This window comes from Centroberyx affinis, unplaced genomic scaffold (genome assembly GCF_046629955.1).
Source record: "Centroberyx affinis isolate AG114_WGS23_722 - 3 ecotype Tasmania unplaced genomic scaffold, CSIRO-AGI_Caff_v1 ptg000649l_1, whole genome shotgun sequence".
Taxonomy (NCBI): domain Eukaryota; kingdom Metazoa; phylum Chordata; class Actinopteri; order Beryciformes; family Berycidae; genus Centroberyx; species Centroberyx affinis.
The window spans coordinates 1-15771 of record NW_027279275.1 but is presented as its reverse complement, the minus strand read 5'-3'; the positions used below and the strand labels follow the sequence as shown (position 1 = coordinate 15771).

The following is a 15771-nucleotide window of genomic DNA, read 5'->3' as shown; positions in this document are numbered from 1 at the left end:
ATTGGAAAGTGGCAGTTCTTGTCAACAGGGGTTGGGGTATTTCTGTGCAGGGGTAACTCGAGTACAGTGATGCTGTACTGTTGTGATCTACTGCAAAGGCTGTCCTAAAGAGAGCGGAGAGGAACGTCTTTTGTATCATTACTCATAATCCAGCAGAGGAGGTCGTTGAGTGCATGTGTTACGAAAGCACCGCAAGGTCCTCCATCTCTTCCTCCTGCCCCTGGGCTGACAATGAATATTATTACATTGGTAGTTTTATGGCATCGGTACTTTTGCTTGACAGGGAAGATAACTCCCTTCAAATGTTGTTACGTTTATGTCTTATCAAAGTTTAGTTCAGTACTGTCCTCCCTGAAGGAGAATAAATTCTCAGAGCCACCGCTGTTAGGTTTATACGGTTTCTTTATTATCAACAGTATGCAATGGGCACCAGATTGTCAGCTTTGAATTGTTTTGGACAGGTAGCAAAGAGCAGGCTTGTGTCCTCTGTCTCCGGTAGAAGAGTAGAAGAGTTCATGAAAAGATATGACACAGAGGTAGAGAGAGACAGCAGTGATAAAAGAGTTGGCCAAGTTGTACTGTGGATGACATTTGCTGTGTTGGCTGCAAATATGTAACAATATCCTCCATAAGATTGCCACAGTGACACTGGCAATGCCCATGAAGAAGGACTGTGGAGCTAAAATGGCTGACACCTAAAACTGCAATAACCAAACTGTTAATCAATGGCTCTTGAGAGAACAGTGAGGCGTGGATGCAGAACAGGCCACAGTGTGTCACCATGATAAAACTGATGGGAGAAGAATGGCCTGAGATATATAATTATAATGGAACTAAGAAACAAATCAGTGGCTGTTACTGACACTGTAGCTTTGAGTTGTATTCATTGAACTTGGCATGATGCCTTTATGTCAGTATGTAGTATAGAGAAGAGGGTGTTTTGCCTGTTGTGTTTCCCAAACTCTACATGGCACCTTGTCTCAGTATGGCATGGAAGAAAGTGATGTTTAATGCCACTCTCTGTCTCTGTTCTCATGATGAAGACTTTAATACACAAAGAGAATATTGAGTAGAGGGAGCAGATGGGATAATGAACTTGATATCTTTATTTCTTATGAGTATAAATGTTGAACAGCTCAGAGAAAGCGCTTCAGCTAAAAATATATTCATAATTGGGATAACAGTATCCATATTATGTTTCAGGTGATATAGTAAAAGAAAAAGGCAGTGAAAATAAATTATCTGAATAACAATAATAACAATAATTATAATAACAATAATTATAATAAACAGTCTCAAATTACGATTCATAAACTTTTTTGTTTGCTTGTCTCTTTTTTGTAATTTCCTTTAAAATTGTCCATGAGCAAAAATCCAGCATATTTTTCATTGAATGTTGTGAAGGGCATCGCTCTGTCTGAGAGACCCCCCCCCCCCCCCCCCCCCTTTTGTCTCACACATTTACAATATTCACAGTTACTACAGACCAGTTCGGCACAGACCACTGCAGCTAGACGGGGGAGTCAGACTGTCAGGGGGATTGTTGGAGCAAAACTACGAGGTGCAATGACATTTCTGTGTTTAAATGTGTGTGCCTGGGGAAAGAAAGCAGAAATCTCTCTATCCTCTCCGATCAAAGTAGGTACCTAAAGAAAAGGAGCAAAAAAAGGTCCTCCTTTCCTCCCACAATGCATTCTGTTCTCCAACACACCATTGGCATTCTCTGTATAATGTGAGACAGTCAAGATAGACACACAAACTGCATGTCTTTACATTGTACACATTGTCCTCTAGTGAGACGTGAGACCCTCAACCCCTTGTAGGTTACCTAACCATCTTAGGTTCCCCAACATTACTAGCTCTACGCTTCTCTCCTAACCTCTCTCCTCCCTCTCTCAGCCCATGGCCGTCACCATGTTAGAGTGGTGTGGGTGGCCGAAGGAGGGGTGTATCGGGGTGGGGGTAGGAAGCATGTGTCCCGCGTGGCTGAAGGGGGGCAAGTGGCCCATGGACATGTGTCCAGCCAGAGAGGCAGCGCTGAAGGGAGAGCTCTTGTCGTGCATGCACTTGGAAAACTCCTCATAGCTATCGCTGCCCCGCTTGCTCTTTTTGGACTTGTTGGACATTTTGCGGTTGCGCGTCTGTATTCCTTCCTTTTTCATGGTCAGAGGCCGGTTCACCTGTTCAGAGAGGGAGAAGTGAGGAGGGGAGTGAGCTGGTTAGGGTTTGGAGAGAAAAGTTCTATTCATTACCTCTATAATAAGTGCTAGAAATTCATCAGTATGTAGTCAAATACATTTGCTAAACACCGGAACGCTCCACATCTGAGTTCTTTTCGTTGCAGTAAATCCTTAAAAATCTGCATTCCTTGTACCTATACTCTATTTTGATGCCTCCAATCCTAACGCTATTCATGCAGAGGCTGACCCTGCGGCTCATTTAAACAGAGGCAGTTCCACTCCAACAACAGTCCCACCATTGTGATTCTCAAGGGGATTACGCCTACCATGGAAACAATAAAGCACAAAGAAAGAAAACACCAACGAGTCCAACAGCAGTCTGAGAGCAAAGCGCATGCACCCCCACCCACCCCCCCACCCCACCCAACTCTGTCTCTCTTTCTCTCTCTCTTTCTCTCTCTCCCTCCTTTCTGCCTCTCTTATCCCCCAACAATCGATGTAACCTGCCTACCTACTTCCCGTCTACTTGACCCTGCCGGCTTTGTATGGGCCCAACGTGCGATCATCCGTCAAAGACTTACATTATGCAGTTTATAGTAGAGGCCGCAGGCATTGCACACAGGGTCTCCATTTGCATTGCGCCGCCAGAGTGTGGTGGTGGTCGTCTGACAGTTAGCACAACAGGTGCCTGCTCGTCTGGCGGCAGACTGCAAAGAAACATCAATCAGGCCTTTATGAGAATTCAGCAGCACAAGCAGGCACAGAAAAATACAGTGTGGATGATGACCAGGCTGGGGTAAAAAATAGTATAGCTTTGATACAGACAGAATCTTATTTCTATTTCTATTTCAGTAGGTTATGTGCAAAGTATCAGTTTATTAGCTGAAATGTCTGTCTCGTTGATTTAAACAGTAAATATTGTATTTGTGAGTTTTTCTTCACTAAAGATACATTCTACTTCACCAATAATCAAAGAAGATGATTTAAATGAAACATGAATAAACAAAACATCTCATGGATAAAAATACACCCATTTGTTGTTTCAGACACTCTGATCACATAGGCTACACAAAGGTCGTTCCTCAGCTAGTTTGTATTAATGAGAATAAAAGTTACATAAATGACAAGACCCTCAGGGGCCCGGACAGCCTGTACAGTCTCATGTCATTACTGATGGATTCTTCACACTTGATATCACATGCTTGCAACTTAGGTATTCCCACTACAGGAAAATAATATGTTAATCTGCACCCTCAGTCAAAATGGTTCAATACATGAATTATCTGAAGAAACATGAAGGCCTACGTGGAAAATTACTTTGCATAATCATTTTAAGTTTGTCAAGAAGCTTCTGACATTCACCCTACACAGTTAGGAGCTTTCTTAACCTTCCCAATTCCCATCCTTCTCACACTCCCACGTTTTTTTTATTTTTTTATTTTTTTTTGTTTTTTATTTTCACTATGCTGTACTTTCTATGTCAGGGATGGACGGCTTGACCACTGAAAAATGAGGTCTGAGCCTATAGTTAGCGGGCCACGGGAGGAAACAGGCGCTGGCCCCGCTCCTTTATCTGGACTGGTCAGATATCCGGATAGGAAACAACTGGAAGGCTGCTGCCACTGAATACAAGACGCACTAAGAGCCTCGGAGCCCCGGCCGAGCCATACGGAAATCCAGCCTAATATATGGTCATATATGTTATTGTAGCTGAAAGAGGCTGAAATATAGGTTAGCCTACATATTCATGTATTTGGGTATAGGCAGACATATACTGAACATACGGTATAAAACAACCAGTTATGTATGACATGTAGCCTATGACATTTCCATGTCCATATGTCGAATGGATTTATCTACTGATGTAGACTTATAGACGTATAGGTCTATAGGTATCGATAGGCCCACGTGCATGAAAAATTGACATAAATCAGCTATTATTCTTCAAGCCAGGTGAGCTAATTTCGCTTTTAGTTAAATTACTATCCATAGTTGAAACTGTAGCGTATTATGGTGACAATGTTCGCTTAATGTCTATTTGTTTTCTTTCGTCTAATAACATTTGTTTTGCTCACCATAGTCTTACTAAGGCTGGAGTCGCCTCTTCTCACCAGGTCTGCTTATCCAGTCAAGGCAATGAGCTTCAAAGTTGCTCATGACATTTTGTCATACGATGTTATATTAAGAAAAACGTTGCTTTTTATTCACCCACATTTTTTTTTCAAGGTCGACCGCCACATCGCTCCAGCTTTCCTAGGAATCATTCAGCTAATTTAAAACATTTCACAAATAGCCTATAGTGGCAAACACCCGCCAATTAGGCTACTACCGATTTAGCCTCTGTTGACTCAAATACTGTCTTAATTTCACAGCTGCCTCCTGCTACAACATAAAAGGCACCAAACACCAGCGCTGCGGTGCTTAAGGAATACAACATTTAGTGTTGTATTCGTGTTAGTGTTAATGTTATGTAAACATTGCTATAGGACTTATTATTATATGAATTATCAATTAGAAGTAATTATTTTATATCTTCAATTATTAATTTAGAGCCTTCAAAGTTGTTGCTGAAATGAATGAATGAATGAAGGAATGCATGAATGTGAATGAATGAATATGTTGAAATGAAAATGTAAATGAAATTAAATATTAAATTCTAAATGTTTTAAAACCTCTATACTGATGAGATTTAAGTTGAGTGGCTCAAAGTATTTAACTAAAATCAGATGTAACCCTCTAAAACTTTGACATACTGTGACTCATTTTAACCCCTTTTTGAAGCCACTGCTATTGAATTCCTGAATGATGACTTACATCTATAATGTTTAAGCTGAAAGTGCCCAAAACAATATTCTGTATCTGTGGTAAGCTGGGTCTGACTGGACTATCTACATCTGACCTACTGCCCAGCACAGGAAAACATAATACTGATGTTTAAAAGGAGTTCATGATGGGAAATACACTTTCTGACATTTGCCACCTCCAAAGACACTCTGCTCCTGTCTCCGCTCAGTGAGACAGAGACTCCACTCTGCACTGCACAGAAAATGTCAGAATAAAAACAAGCACGCAGTTACACCGCCTGCTTTACAAGTTAGAAAGATGTGGTGCCGTACACAGCAGCCTGTGACCTACAAACTGTCAGTGAGCCACTGTGTTGTTTTGAGGGATGGTGTGGATGGTGTGCTGGTTCCCGCTATCAATGACAGTATCAGAAGTAGCAGTAATAATGATAACAGAAACAACAGAGATAGCCCCACTCTGCTAACAGCCTGTGCTGTAGGAGCACGAGGTGAGCCAGAAACACAATTCCAGGAAACTGATTGGGAAAATATAACTTTCCTGGAATTGTGCCTCCTCCCCCTCTCCCTCCACCTTGCACTCTTTTTATTTACCCCCCCACCCGCACCCCCACCCGCACCCCCACCCCCTCGCCCCCTCTCTCTGTAATATGGGACTCACCAGCCTGCGTTTGGGTTTGATGAGCGGTCTGTTCTGGCCGTTCATCTTGTGGTACAGGCCGCAGGCGTTGCACAAGTAGTGTCCGGTGCCGTCACGTCTCCACAGGGGCGTAGATGTGGCTCCACAGTTCACACACTCTCTGCCCTCTGAGCAGCACGGAGGAGGACACATTTGTTATGAGCACGTTTGTAAAATTATCTTTGATGTCTAGCCAGGATAAAAATTGGTCACACTTTTGTAATCTAATGTTCAAGCATTTTAGTTATTGTCAATTTATACTTAGGTGACTGTGTATTGCATGATATTGTGATGTAAAGGTGTAGTTTTATCTATCATTCAAACAGGAATGAATTTTTACTCTGTATGTGTGTGTGTGTGTGTAGACTGTAACATCAGAATATCCAAGATTTTTCTGTTTGAGCTTCTTTGCCAATTTAAGTTCAGCAACCAGTACAATGCATTTCCACAAACAAAACTTATAAAGCAAAGCAAGTCACTTCTGTCACTTTCTTACTCGCGTTTGTTCACAACTCACGGTTGTTTGTGACAGCAGAGAGAAAGAAACAATGTCTGTATAAGGACTAGTGTAACACAGAGAGATTCAAAGTCATGATGATGAGCAGAACCACAAAAGCACAGGTAAAGTTGGAAGGAACTACAAGCCACCACGAGTGGAGTTAGCAGTGCCAGTGGCCAGCAGTAAAAATGTAGCCCGCTCCGGCCTGTCAGCCCCAATTTCTACACCATCAATCCATCACTGAGGATGTTTCACTGCCACAATATGTGGCCTTTATCCTGGACAGTGTTGCACCTGCGTGAACTAGCCTGATGATGAAGAATATGGATTTTTATATATATTTTAATATTTTATATATATCAACATAGCCATTCCCCACTTTGTTGAATAAATGTTGTTGAATAAATGAATAGATTTTAGTTGAGTGCCTTCTACCCCAACAAGCAGTAATGTAGCCTAGTGATGAAAACAATTAGCAAAATATGCCTCCAGTTATCATAAGGCAAACACTTATATGTTCTAAATGTTTTTAACACTTGATAACATGCATTAATCTGACACAATTTAAAATGACCATTAGAGTCATACATTTATTTCACAGTATAAAAGGGGTGAATTCTATTCTACAAATAACTAAAAAAAAAAAAGCTGTTTCAAGTGAGTTTAGGTGGGTTCACCCTTCACTGCATCCCTGATAATAAGTTAATAAACTGGTTAAACACACTGAGGCTTGTTTTCTGCAGAGCCTGCCAGCTGAAGTTAGGAGGCTCCTGGTCTGCAACAGTCGTCAAATAACAGGCGGGACAATGTATTAATGTATTATGTAACAGAGAAGCGACTCCTAGCCTAAATACTGAGGTTTTGGCTGTATGCGCCCGCGGATCTTCTTTTCACACCTTTGGGCTGGATCCAGTTCACTATTCTGCGCGAGCCAGCTCAGGCGTAATTGAGTCACGGTTAACAAAAGAGGATTATAAAGTCGCTCTCTGTTGGAGAATAGTCGAGTGCACGCTTAGGCCTCTGAAACCATTTAATGGAAAAAATAACATTTTGATTAGGCTAAATGTTTTTTTTTCTTTTATTCTCGCATCATTTATTAATGCATTTACACCATTTGAAATAATGTTTAATAATGGCTGCTGATAACACAAATCACAGCCTGCAAACTGGAACAGGCTGATTTGTGCGTTTAACGTCATATTCTGTAGATTTTCGAGGCAAAGTAATCCAACAGTAATTAACAAGTAGTCAGTTGGAGTTACTCAATTGGAGTAAATTCAATTACACGAGGCTGTTATAATTTTGAGCAGGTAATTGGGTTAATATAGGCTAACGGAATAGGCCTACATTTAAGACCATCCTAACCTCGGCTACATTCAACAAAAACAATTTCTCATTACTGTGCTATTTTTAGTGGTAGGCCTATTATTCTTTTGAAATTCAGATTTACAGAAACGCGTTTCTTTCATTATATTTTATTAGCTCAGTAACAGCATCACAATGAATTCTGATATTTCTGCTAAATCCCCATCAACAAATAACCTTTGTTACTGGCCGTTGTTTTTGTTTGTTTGTTTGTTTGTTTGTTTTTCATATTTAATGAGATTAACTGGGCTGGTAAAACTTAGCCTATATAGGCTATATATATATATATATTTATTTATTTACATATTTAGACTATAATTTATTATAGCCTACATTTTTTATAATTTATTATAGCCTACATTTTTTTTGAAGGATCCCAATTTCACAGCAAAACTATAAGTCCCTACATAAATATTATTGGGAATGATAGAGATGCCATAGGGGATAAAAAAATAAATAAATACAAAATGCGATAAGGTCACTATGAACTCATATTGAGTACCACAGACACAGAAACAGTCCCTATCATAGCAATATGGTGATGCCATTGCAGATAAAAAAGTACGCTACAATAAGAACACCCCCCCCCCCCCCCCCCACACACACACACACACACACACACACTCTAGGAAGATTATAGGAATATAGGGATATTATAGTGACACCATTGAAATAAAAGCCATGAAATTGCGTCCAGTAATTTCACCTCAGACATCCCCAAATAGCAATATTAAAGTGTCTCTAGGAGACTAAAAATACCACAAAGCAGAATAAGGTCACTATAAGTTCACTATTGAGTACCGCTGACAGACTGTAAATCCCTATAGGAATACTGCAGCAACATTTTTTGTTTGCAGTTAGTCTAATCTGTGTGTATTTCCACGAGACTCACCGGAGCAGGATCGTGTTTTGCTTTTGCACTTGGATGTGAAGCTGGATGACGCTCCTAGGAGGCTGCCTGGGTGGAAGAGACTGCCGCCGTACTCATGGGCCGCTGGAAGCGAGTAGGTGGGGTAGGTCGGTATGGGATGGTGGGTGGACGGGGTTTGAGCGCTCATGGAGGCCAGGCTGCTTCTCAGCGGACTGGAGCCCTCCATCTTCATCCCCTCTGATAACGACACTTGGTATTTGATAGATTCCTTCTCGTCCATTCTGGTGGACGAGGGAGACGCGGCCCCCGGGTCTGGTGATACGTCCTTGGGTGGGGTGGGCGGGAAAGTGTACAGATGGGGACTGGAGTGGGACGGCGGCGTTAGCGAAGAGGCAGAGGCCGCGTTGGAGTTGCTGCTGCACGGGTAGACCGCAGAGAGGCCGCCCGGAGAGCCGGAGCCGGCGGGGTGCAGGCTGGGCTTGCTGAAGGGGCTGACGGCCCAGGCGTTGTGATGGTGGGCCGACAGGGCCGCTTTCCCGCTGTCTAACCATGAAATCCCCGGGCTGTGGATGAGATGAGGCCGGCAGACCTGAGTCCCCGTCAGACGAGCTGTGAAATAATCCAACAGCAGCCTATTTATTATGGAGGGTACACTTCAGCGTTTACCCTACTTAAATATATCATGTTTTTGTTTTGTGTGTTCTGTGTGACCTGTAGGCCTATTTACACGGAAAAGTTTGGATGTAAAAATAGACGCGACTTGTTGATTTCCAGTAGCCTACAATAATCTGTCAAATGCAAAGCAAGGAGAGTGGGCCTGATTTAAATGAGTTTGTGTGTAGGCTATAAACTAAATGAATGAAAATAGGCTATTAAATGAAATTATTTTTTACTCTAAAATATGCATTTATTTATTTTTTAATAATCTCAGTCCTTGTTTGCACAACAAAGGTGCGGTTTCTGGAGCCGTTTTGAGTTCAACATCATGTTTGATTAGGCTGAATGTATTTTAACGTTGCGAAACAATCAAATATAAAATCATAAGATCCTAATGCAAAAATGTGACGACTAACTAATAATAAACAAAACAATTTATCACAATTATTACAGGTTGGCGCGCAAAGGCTGTGAGAAAAGAATCACATTTTAACGTTTCAAACAGCAGAGACCTGTCAGATCCACAGCTGATAAGGGCTGCAGTGATGAAGTGGTGGCTAAATAAAAAATCAGCTATGATCTGTCGCAGATCACCACAAGGCAAACGACCACTAAGCTAATATAAACCACAATTAGCTAGGGAGCAATATCCTAATTCATGCTCTTACATAAAAACACATCTGTAGCCTAACTCGCATCATTTTGATACTAACCCAATGATTATAACCTACTACTATTAATTTATGTCATAAAGATTTATGCCAGGCTAAAAAGGTGCAAACTCTATTCCGCAGATGAAAAGATTGCGGACTGAGTGGAGCTGGCTTTGCCCTCCACTACAGTAGATGGTCTTACCGTGTGCTTGGCTGTAGGAGACTCTGGCCCTGGCGGAGTTATGGTAGTACGGGTTTCCCTGTGAGTCCAGGTGATTAAAGAAAACATCCACTTCATCCGGAGGCAACAGCTGGGCCGTGGGCTCCATGTAGTTGTGCCCCAGGCCGGGATGGTGAGAGTCCGGGTGTTGTCCGTTCAGCACGGCGTGGTGATGCATCCACCGGGGCTGATCAGCCGCCACATCCATCTCTGCGCGTCTCTCCTGGCACGGTTTATTAGATTCAGGAACTATCCAGGGAAACGATACAGGATAGCCTAAAATATTAGCCTGACCCCTGTGTCCTTTTCACGAGGTTCCCGCACTGTCAAATGGAAAGCCCACTTACTGAAGAGGAATACTACTGTTTTCTTTCCTCTGACTTAATCTCCTCTGTCTCCTCCTGGACATTGAGTCGTGTTTGACACTGGAAACCTGTAACAAGCAAACATCAGATGTTAATATTTTAGAGGCAGAGGTGTTGCGCAGCTCGGTATCTCTTTGTAACCACTCAGTCCTCTAAACGCAGAGCTGAGTGCAGGCTGCTCCTTTCTAGGTGTGTCAAAGCGCAAGTGATGCATGAAGAGATGCAACTTAAGATAATGAACTAATCATCCCCACCCACCATATTTACCTCCTAAATGAAATCACTCCATCCATACTACTCCTCCTCAACGAACGCAAGCACTAACCCGAACGCCTTTCCCCCCAACGCGAACATCAAGTAATAATTTAAGATGCTTTACGCACTGTGAGAATAAGGGAAATAAACCCTACCTTGCAAATGTTAAACATCCGATTTGGTTTACGCCTCTTTGAAAGATTGCTGCCTACTTTTCAGGGTCCAAATTCTGCAGGATCTCACCAATTTTCGTTGCTGGGCTTGTGGTTGTCTGTGTAAACTCCGTCCACGGAGACTACAGCAACACGTAACTGTATGTGGCTGCAGCGCCGGGGCCAGGCTTGTCATGCTTGTAGGGCGGAGTCTTAAATAAAGCTCTGACTCTGCCACAGCCAATTGGACACCGCCCCTGCCAACCTCCAGGCTCCAGGCCAACACCCCCTAACCAAAAAATCACTATGATATTCCTATAATATTCATATAGGCTGTGCCACTGAATTTGGTGTATTTCATGGTAGTATATTTTTTTCATGCCCTGTGGTATCACTATAATATGATAATATTCATAAAGGAACTTAATGTTTTGCTGTGATATTTGAATAGTATCCTTATTAAATGTATTTTTAGGCCAATGTTCTTTTTCGTAAGGGCCAGTCGGCAGCTAATGGTCCTTGGCATCCCTGGACAAATGATGGATAGGCCTGATGATAAATTAGATTTGGTAAAGTGAAAGTCGTCGTTTAAGCAAAATTTACTTCATTAAAAGTGTTTCGCCATTATATGTGAACTCACCAGCAGTAAAAGTAAGCCATGTTTGATATTATGCCCTCATCCTTTAGTCTGTGCTCCATCGTCATTGCATCAATCTCTGTAGATCTGGCTAATGGGGACGATGGTTCATTAATAATTCTTGCTCTTGTTCCTAAAGTTGTCTGACTCTGATGGATCACATATTGTATGCAAAGAAGCTTTGTCCAGGGAATGTTTGTTTGCTAAATATAGTGGACTAACAAGAGTGGAACATTTGCTTTGATGTTTAAATGCAGTACTATAGCCTTAATTCATACTTAGGTTGCTCTGAGTCTGTGAAAGTGCTTTGATAAACGTAAGCAAACAAAGCAAATAAACTGAGTTTGAATCAATTTGTATAAGGATAAATGCGTTATTGTCTGATTCAACTGATTTATGATTATAGCCTATTTATTTATGATGTGATTTGTTTTGACAGATAAGAGAGGATTAATTTGCCACGCATCTAGTGTAGGCTACATGTAAATGAAGATCAACGATCAGTGGCTCGGACTAAAACATTTGGCTGAGCAGCCATGTGTTTGTGTATTAGGAGTGATAGGGTATTTTTACTGTAATCCCTTCCACGTGCATGGCTGGCTGTTTATTGGCTAAACGTTTATGTACATAATAATGGAAAACTGTAACTGTCTTGGGCTTCAAGACATTGTTGCAGAGTGATGAGCGTCCAAATTACCTGTGTGTAAAATGTTTCAACAATCTAAATAATTAGGGTGGTTCACTCCAAGCACATCCCAGCTGAAGATATAAATATTCTCTCTCTCTCTCTCTCTCCCTCTCTCTCTCCCTCTCTCTCTCTCTCGCTCTCTCTGTATGATTGGCAGGCAATAATTGGAGAGGGAACGCGCAGCCCTGACCGGCCAACACTGCCGCCTGCTTGACGCCGTATCCTGACGTCAGTGCATCTTAGAGGAGAAAATATCTAATCAGGAAATGAACTTTTTATAACACCGAGGGACCGAGAGAGGGAGACGGGGTTGCCCGGGATCTGCTCCAGTCCCAGTGGATGAACTCGAGGAAGGACAGTGGGAGACGACTGCAACTGATATTTACACTGGCAGCATTAATAATATATAAAGTACATTCTGTTGACCCTTGCTGTGATTTCGAAGAATACTGACAGTGGCGAGAAACGCTGAGATTTGCCCATCCCGACTGAACTTTTATTTAAACGCAAATATACGGATTAGATTAGATTAGATTAGATTAGATTAGATTAGATTAGATTAGATTAGATTAGATTAGATTAGATTAGATTAAAAAACTGTAATGTCCTCAATGAGGCAGTTCGTTTTGCACCATACAAATACAAACACCAGCAAAAAATATCACTCAGTCACATCGCAGTAAAACCTGAGCATCAAATGTCTCCAGTCACATCACTGGAATGGACTGCCTCACTTGAAACCTATTCTGAGTAAGGATCCTTCTTAAGGATTGACCTTAGGCTGAATTATGACGCATGGAAAATCTAAAGAAAATTAGCAACTTCACAATGCATGTGCACTGATGTTGTCCAAAGTTTGTGTGTGTGTGTGTGTGTGTGTGTGTGTGTGTGTGTGTGTGTGTGTGTGTGTGTGTGTGTGTGTGTGTGTGTGTGTGTGTGCGTGCGTGTGTGTGGTAAACCAGTGAGTTTGCTGCTTGGTTATTTGAGTTTTTCTAGTGTTTGTTCAGCCACAGGTCTAAATCTGAAATCTTTCAGGGCCTGTACAGCTGTGTGACCTTTCTGACTGGGTTGTGATGTTTCAACACTGTAAAATGCTCGTTATAGATTGTGTTGGTTTGGTTCTGTTGCTCGTCTTATTGCTGATGTGTTTGCAAAATGATATAGCATGGTATTAATCCACTGCGTTTACTCTCTTACCACCCCCATAATAATGATAATAATGATACTACTAATTCCACTACAACTAGGCCTAGACTACTAGGCTACCGCTATTATTACTACTAGGCTACTACTCTAATAATATGCCAAAAATAATAACAATAGTAATAATAATAATAATGGTGATGATGCTTAACAATGACTTGTTCTGACTATCTGTATGCTCAACTACATAGTCCGAAAATAACGGAATTAAAACAATGTAAAAACACACAAAAGATCCATGAGGCCAGCTGAACAGCCGTGAGACGCACATACCTATCTGATGTGAAATCCTCCTGCATTCCCCTACGACTTGGATCACGAGAAAACTCAGCTCCTTCGTGCAAGAACCGGGCAGCTATATGCGAAATGCAATTATTATCTTATTTTTCAGAAGCAATGCATAGTGGGCTATTCTGTGTTTAGATGTGAGGGTCGTGGAAGTGTCGTTCACAGCCACCTCTTTAGCAGCAGCAAAGTGCTTCTGGTGTGCAGCCTGCAAGTCTGCGGTGCAGCAGCGGGTCCGGCAGCAGGGGGGAGGTTCCTGCAGCACACACACACACACACACACACACACACACACACACACACACACACGCACGCATGCAGGTGCCATATAGGCTACTTTCAAATTACTGGCTGCGTCGGATTAAAACATCACCCCACTCTCTCTTTTTTCTTTTGGGTGAAGATGTAAAGTATAGCCAACTTCAAGGAAGAAAAATGAAAATAAAACGCAATCAGATCCATCATTCCCACTGCGAGGACGCGCGTCGCACTGGAACCGCAGCTGCAGAAGCAGGAGTGAAGTGAAAAGAGAGTCTGCTATTCGTCAAACGATGACAAATAAAATGAGAACAAACAAAAACAGTAGCTGTAGTTCAGGTTAGGCTACTGCTTCTTCGTGCACCTTGGCCTCTGCATTGGTTATCGCAGACTGAGATAGCATGCGCAGGTACAGGTGTTGCCCGTCAGATTAGATGAAAGCCCCGTGCAACTCGCCTGTGGGAAAGTTTAAAAGACTTCAGAGAGAAAGCAACTTCATGACTTTTATTTTTTCTAAATATCTATCTAAATATTAATTTTCTTCACTGACTAGAGCGTTCAACGATTTCCCCCCAATGATCTATCTATCTATCTATCTATCTATCTCATGTGAGCCAGTAACTTCCATTGTTTTGTTTTTTGTTTTTTCTTCACTTGCAGCAGCAACTACGATAGGCTATTTGACTATTAACTGCCTTACCTGCCAATGTGAAAGGCCATGATGAAAACAGGATTTTTACTATTATTTTTTATTTTTTTATTTGTTATAAGACTTAGGCTATTTATACACTTATTTTGTAGGCAGACATTTCGGGGGGACAACATTATCAACTAGCTGTCTTTATTTTTCCCGAGATAAACAATCCTTTTCAAGCAGGATTATATGAAACGAAATACACTCTGTAGACTAAAGAAACCAGAACATAGCGGGGGGACAAGTGTGCCAATATTAGAGCTCATCAGCATGATAATGTGGAAATACACATGCTTTGAGTGTGAGCCCTTTTGATCTGGTGTGGCGATAAAACCTTATCAGCGGCAAACATCCACTTCCATTTTAGGATTTGACATTAATTCAATCCGCCCTTACTGCTGCTTTTCTCCGCTGCTGCTCCTCACACAGGCTCAGGAGAAAGAGAGAGGTCGCAGCCTGATTTAGCTTAGAGAATCACAATAGGCCTAATGTTGAAAAGGAAGTGGCTTTAGCTAATAATAACAAATAATAAAACTCAGTATGATATATAATATAGGCTGCTAAAAATGACAATAGCCAAATATTAGCCTATAGACGTGTACTTGTTATTGATATATATATTAAAAGCAAAATGGTTGCCTTTATTATGATTATTATCATGCTTATTATTGTGTTATTGTCATTATTATTATTATTAAGCCTATTATTAGGCTATTATTATTGTTGTTGTTGCTGCTGCTGATATTTGTATTGTTGTTATTGTTGGCTAGTATTGTTTTCTTTTATTATTATTATCGTTATTATTATTATACACTCACATTATCAGTGGCCAATGCGTAAAAATGCGTAAAAATAATTAACTAATTTTGTTGCACTCTTGAGCAGTCATGAAGCCTGTGCGTTTATGTTCGTGGTGTATGTGTGCTTGTGTGTGTGCTTGTGTGTTTGAGAGAGAGAGAGAGAGAGAGAGAGAGAGAGAGGGGGGGGGGGGGGGGGGGGGATCCAATGCTCGTAGGATCCTTGGGTCCCTCTGATTATAACCCATCCCGGGGTAATTTTTCATCGGTGCTGGCTAATCTTTGTTCTTTGTGAAGATAATAAATAGCCTAATCGTTATCAGCGAGCTGCTGGAGGTGTCGGGGAGAATGGGGCTGATCGGCCCGGGAAATAGGCTCCAAAGTGCCGCGGAATAAATGGCATTTCTTATCTCACTCTCCCAGATTATCGCCGCCTTTTCAAACTCGCACAACAAATACATCCAATGCAGGGAATGCATCATTTACTGGACGAGATCTCTCTGAATGATAGA

The 15771-nt window shown here is 41.6% G+C and overlaps 1 protein-coding gene across 4 annotated transcripts; it reads right to left on the bottom strand.

Moving 5' to 3' along the window:
* Nucleotides 1-374: 374 nt before the first annotated feature.
* On the bottom strand, nt 375-13654 carry gata2b (GATA binding protein 2b). Of its 4 annotated transcripts, none has more exons than XM_071519023.1 (6): nt 13499-13654; nt 9908-10358; nt 8417-9004; nt 5643-5788; nt 2762-2887; nt 375-2180 (listed from the first exon to the last, which is right to left on the bottom strand). In XM_071519023.1, exons 2-6 carry the CDS (start codon nt 10131-10133, stop codon nt 1896-1898), a joined length of 1371 nt encoding a protein of 456 aa, XP_071375124.1. In that variant the 5' UTR covers nt 10134-10358; nt 13499-13654; the 3' UTR covers nt 375-1895. The 4 variants fall into 4 exon arrangements, with proteins under 4 accessions (XP_071375124.1, XP_071375122.1, XP_071375126.1 ...); XM_071519021.1 differs by lacking the exon at nt 13499-13654 and adding an exon at nt 10701-10854; XM_071519025.1 differs by lacking the exon at nt 13499-13654 and adding an exon at nt 10789-10834.
* Nucleotides 13655-15771: the final 2117 nt, after the last annotated feature.

Coding starts and splice junctions, on each gene's coding strand:
- gata2b (XM_071519023.1), bottom strand. CDS start 10,133: ATGGATGTGGCGGCTGATCAGCCCCGGTGGATGCATCACCACGCCGTG. Junction 5,789..8,416: donor CAAAACACGATCCTGCTCCG/GTGAGTCTCGTG, acceptor CGTGCTGCTCAG/AGGGCAGAGAGTGTGTGAAC. Junction 2,888..5,642: donor TCAAACCCAAACGCAGGCTG/GTGAGTCCCATA, acceptor GTTTCTTTGCAG/TCTGCCGCCAGACGAGCAGG.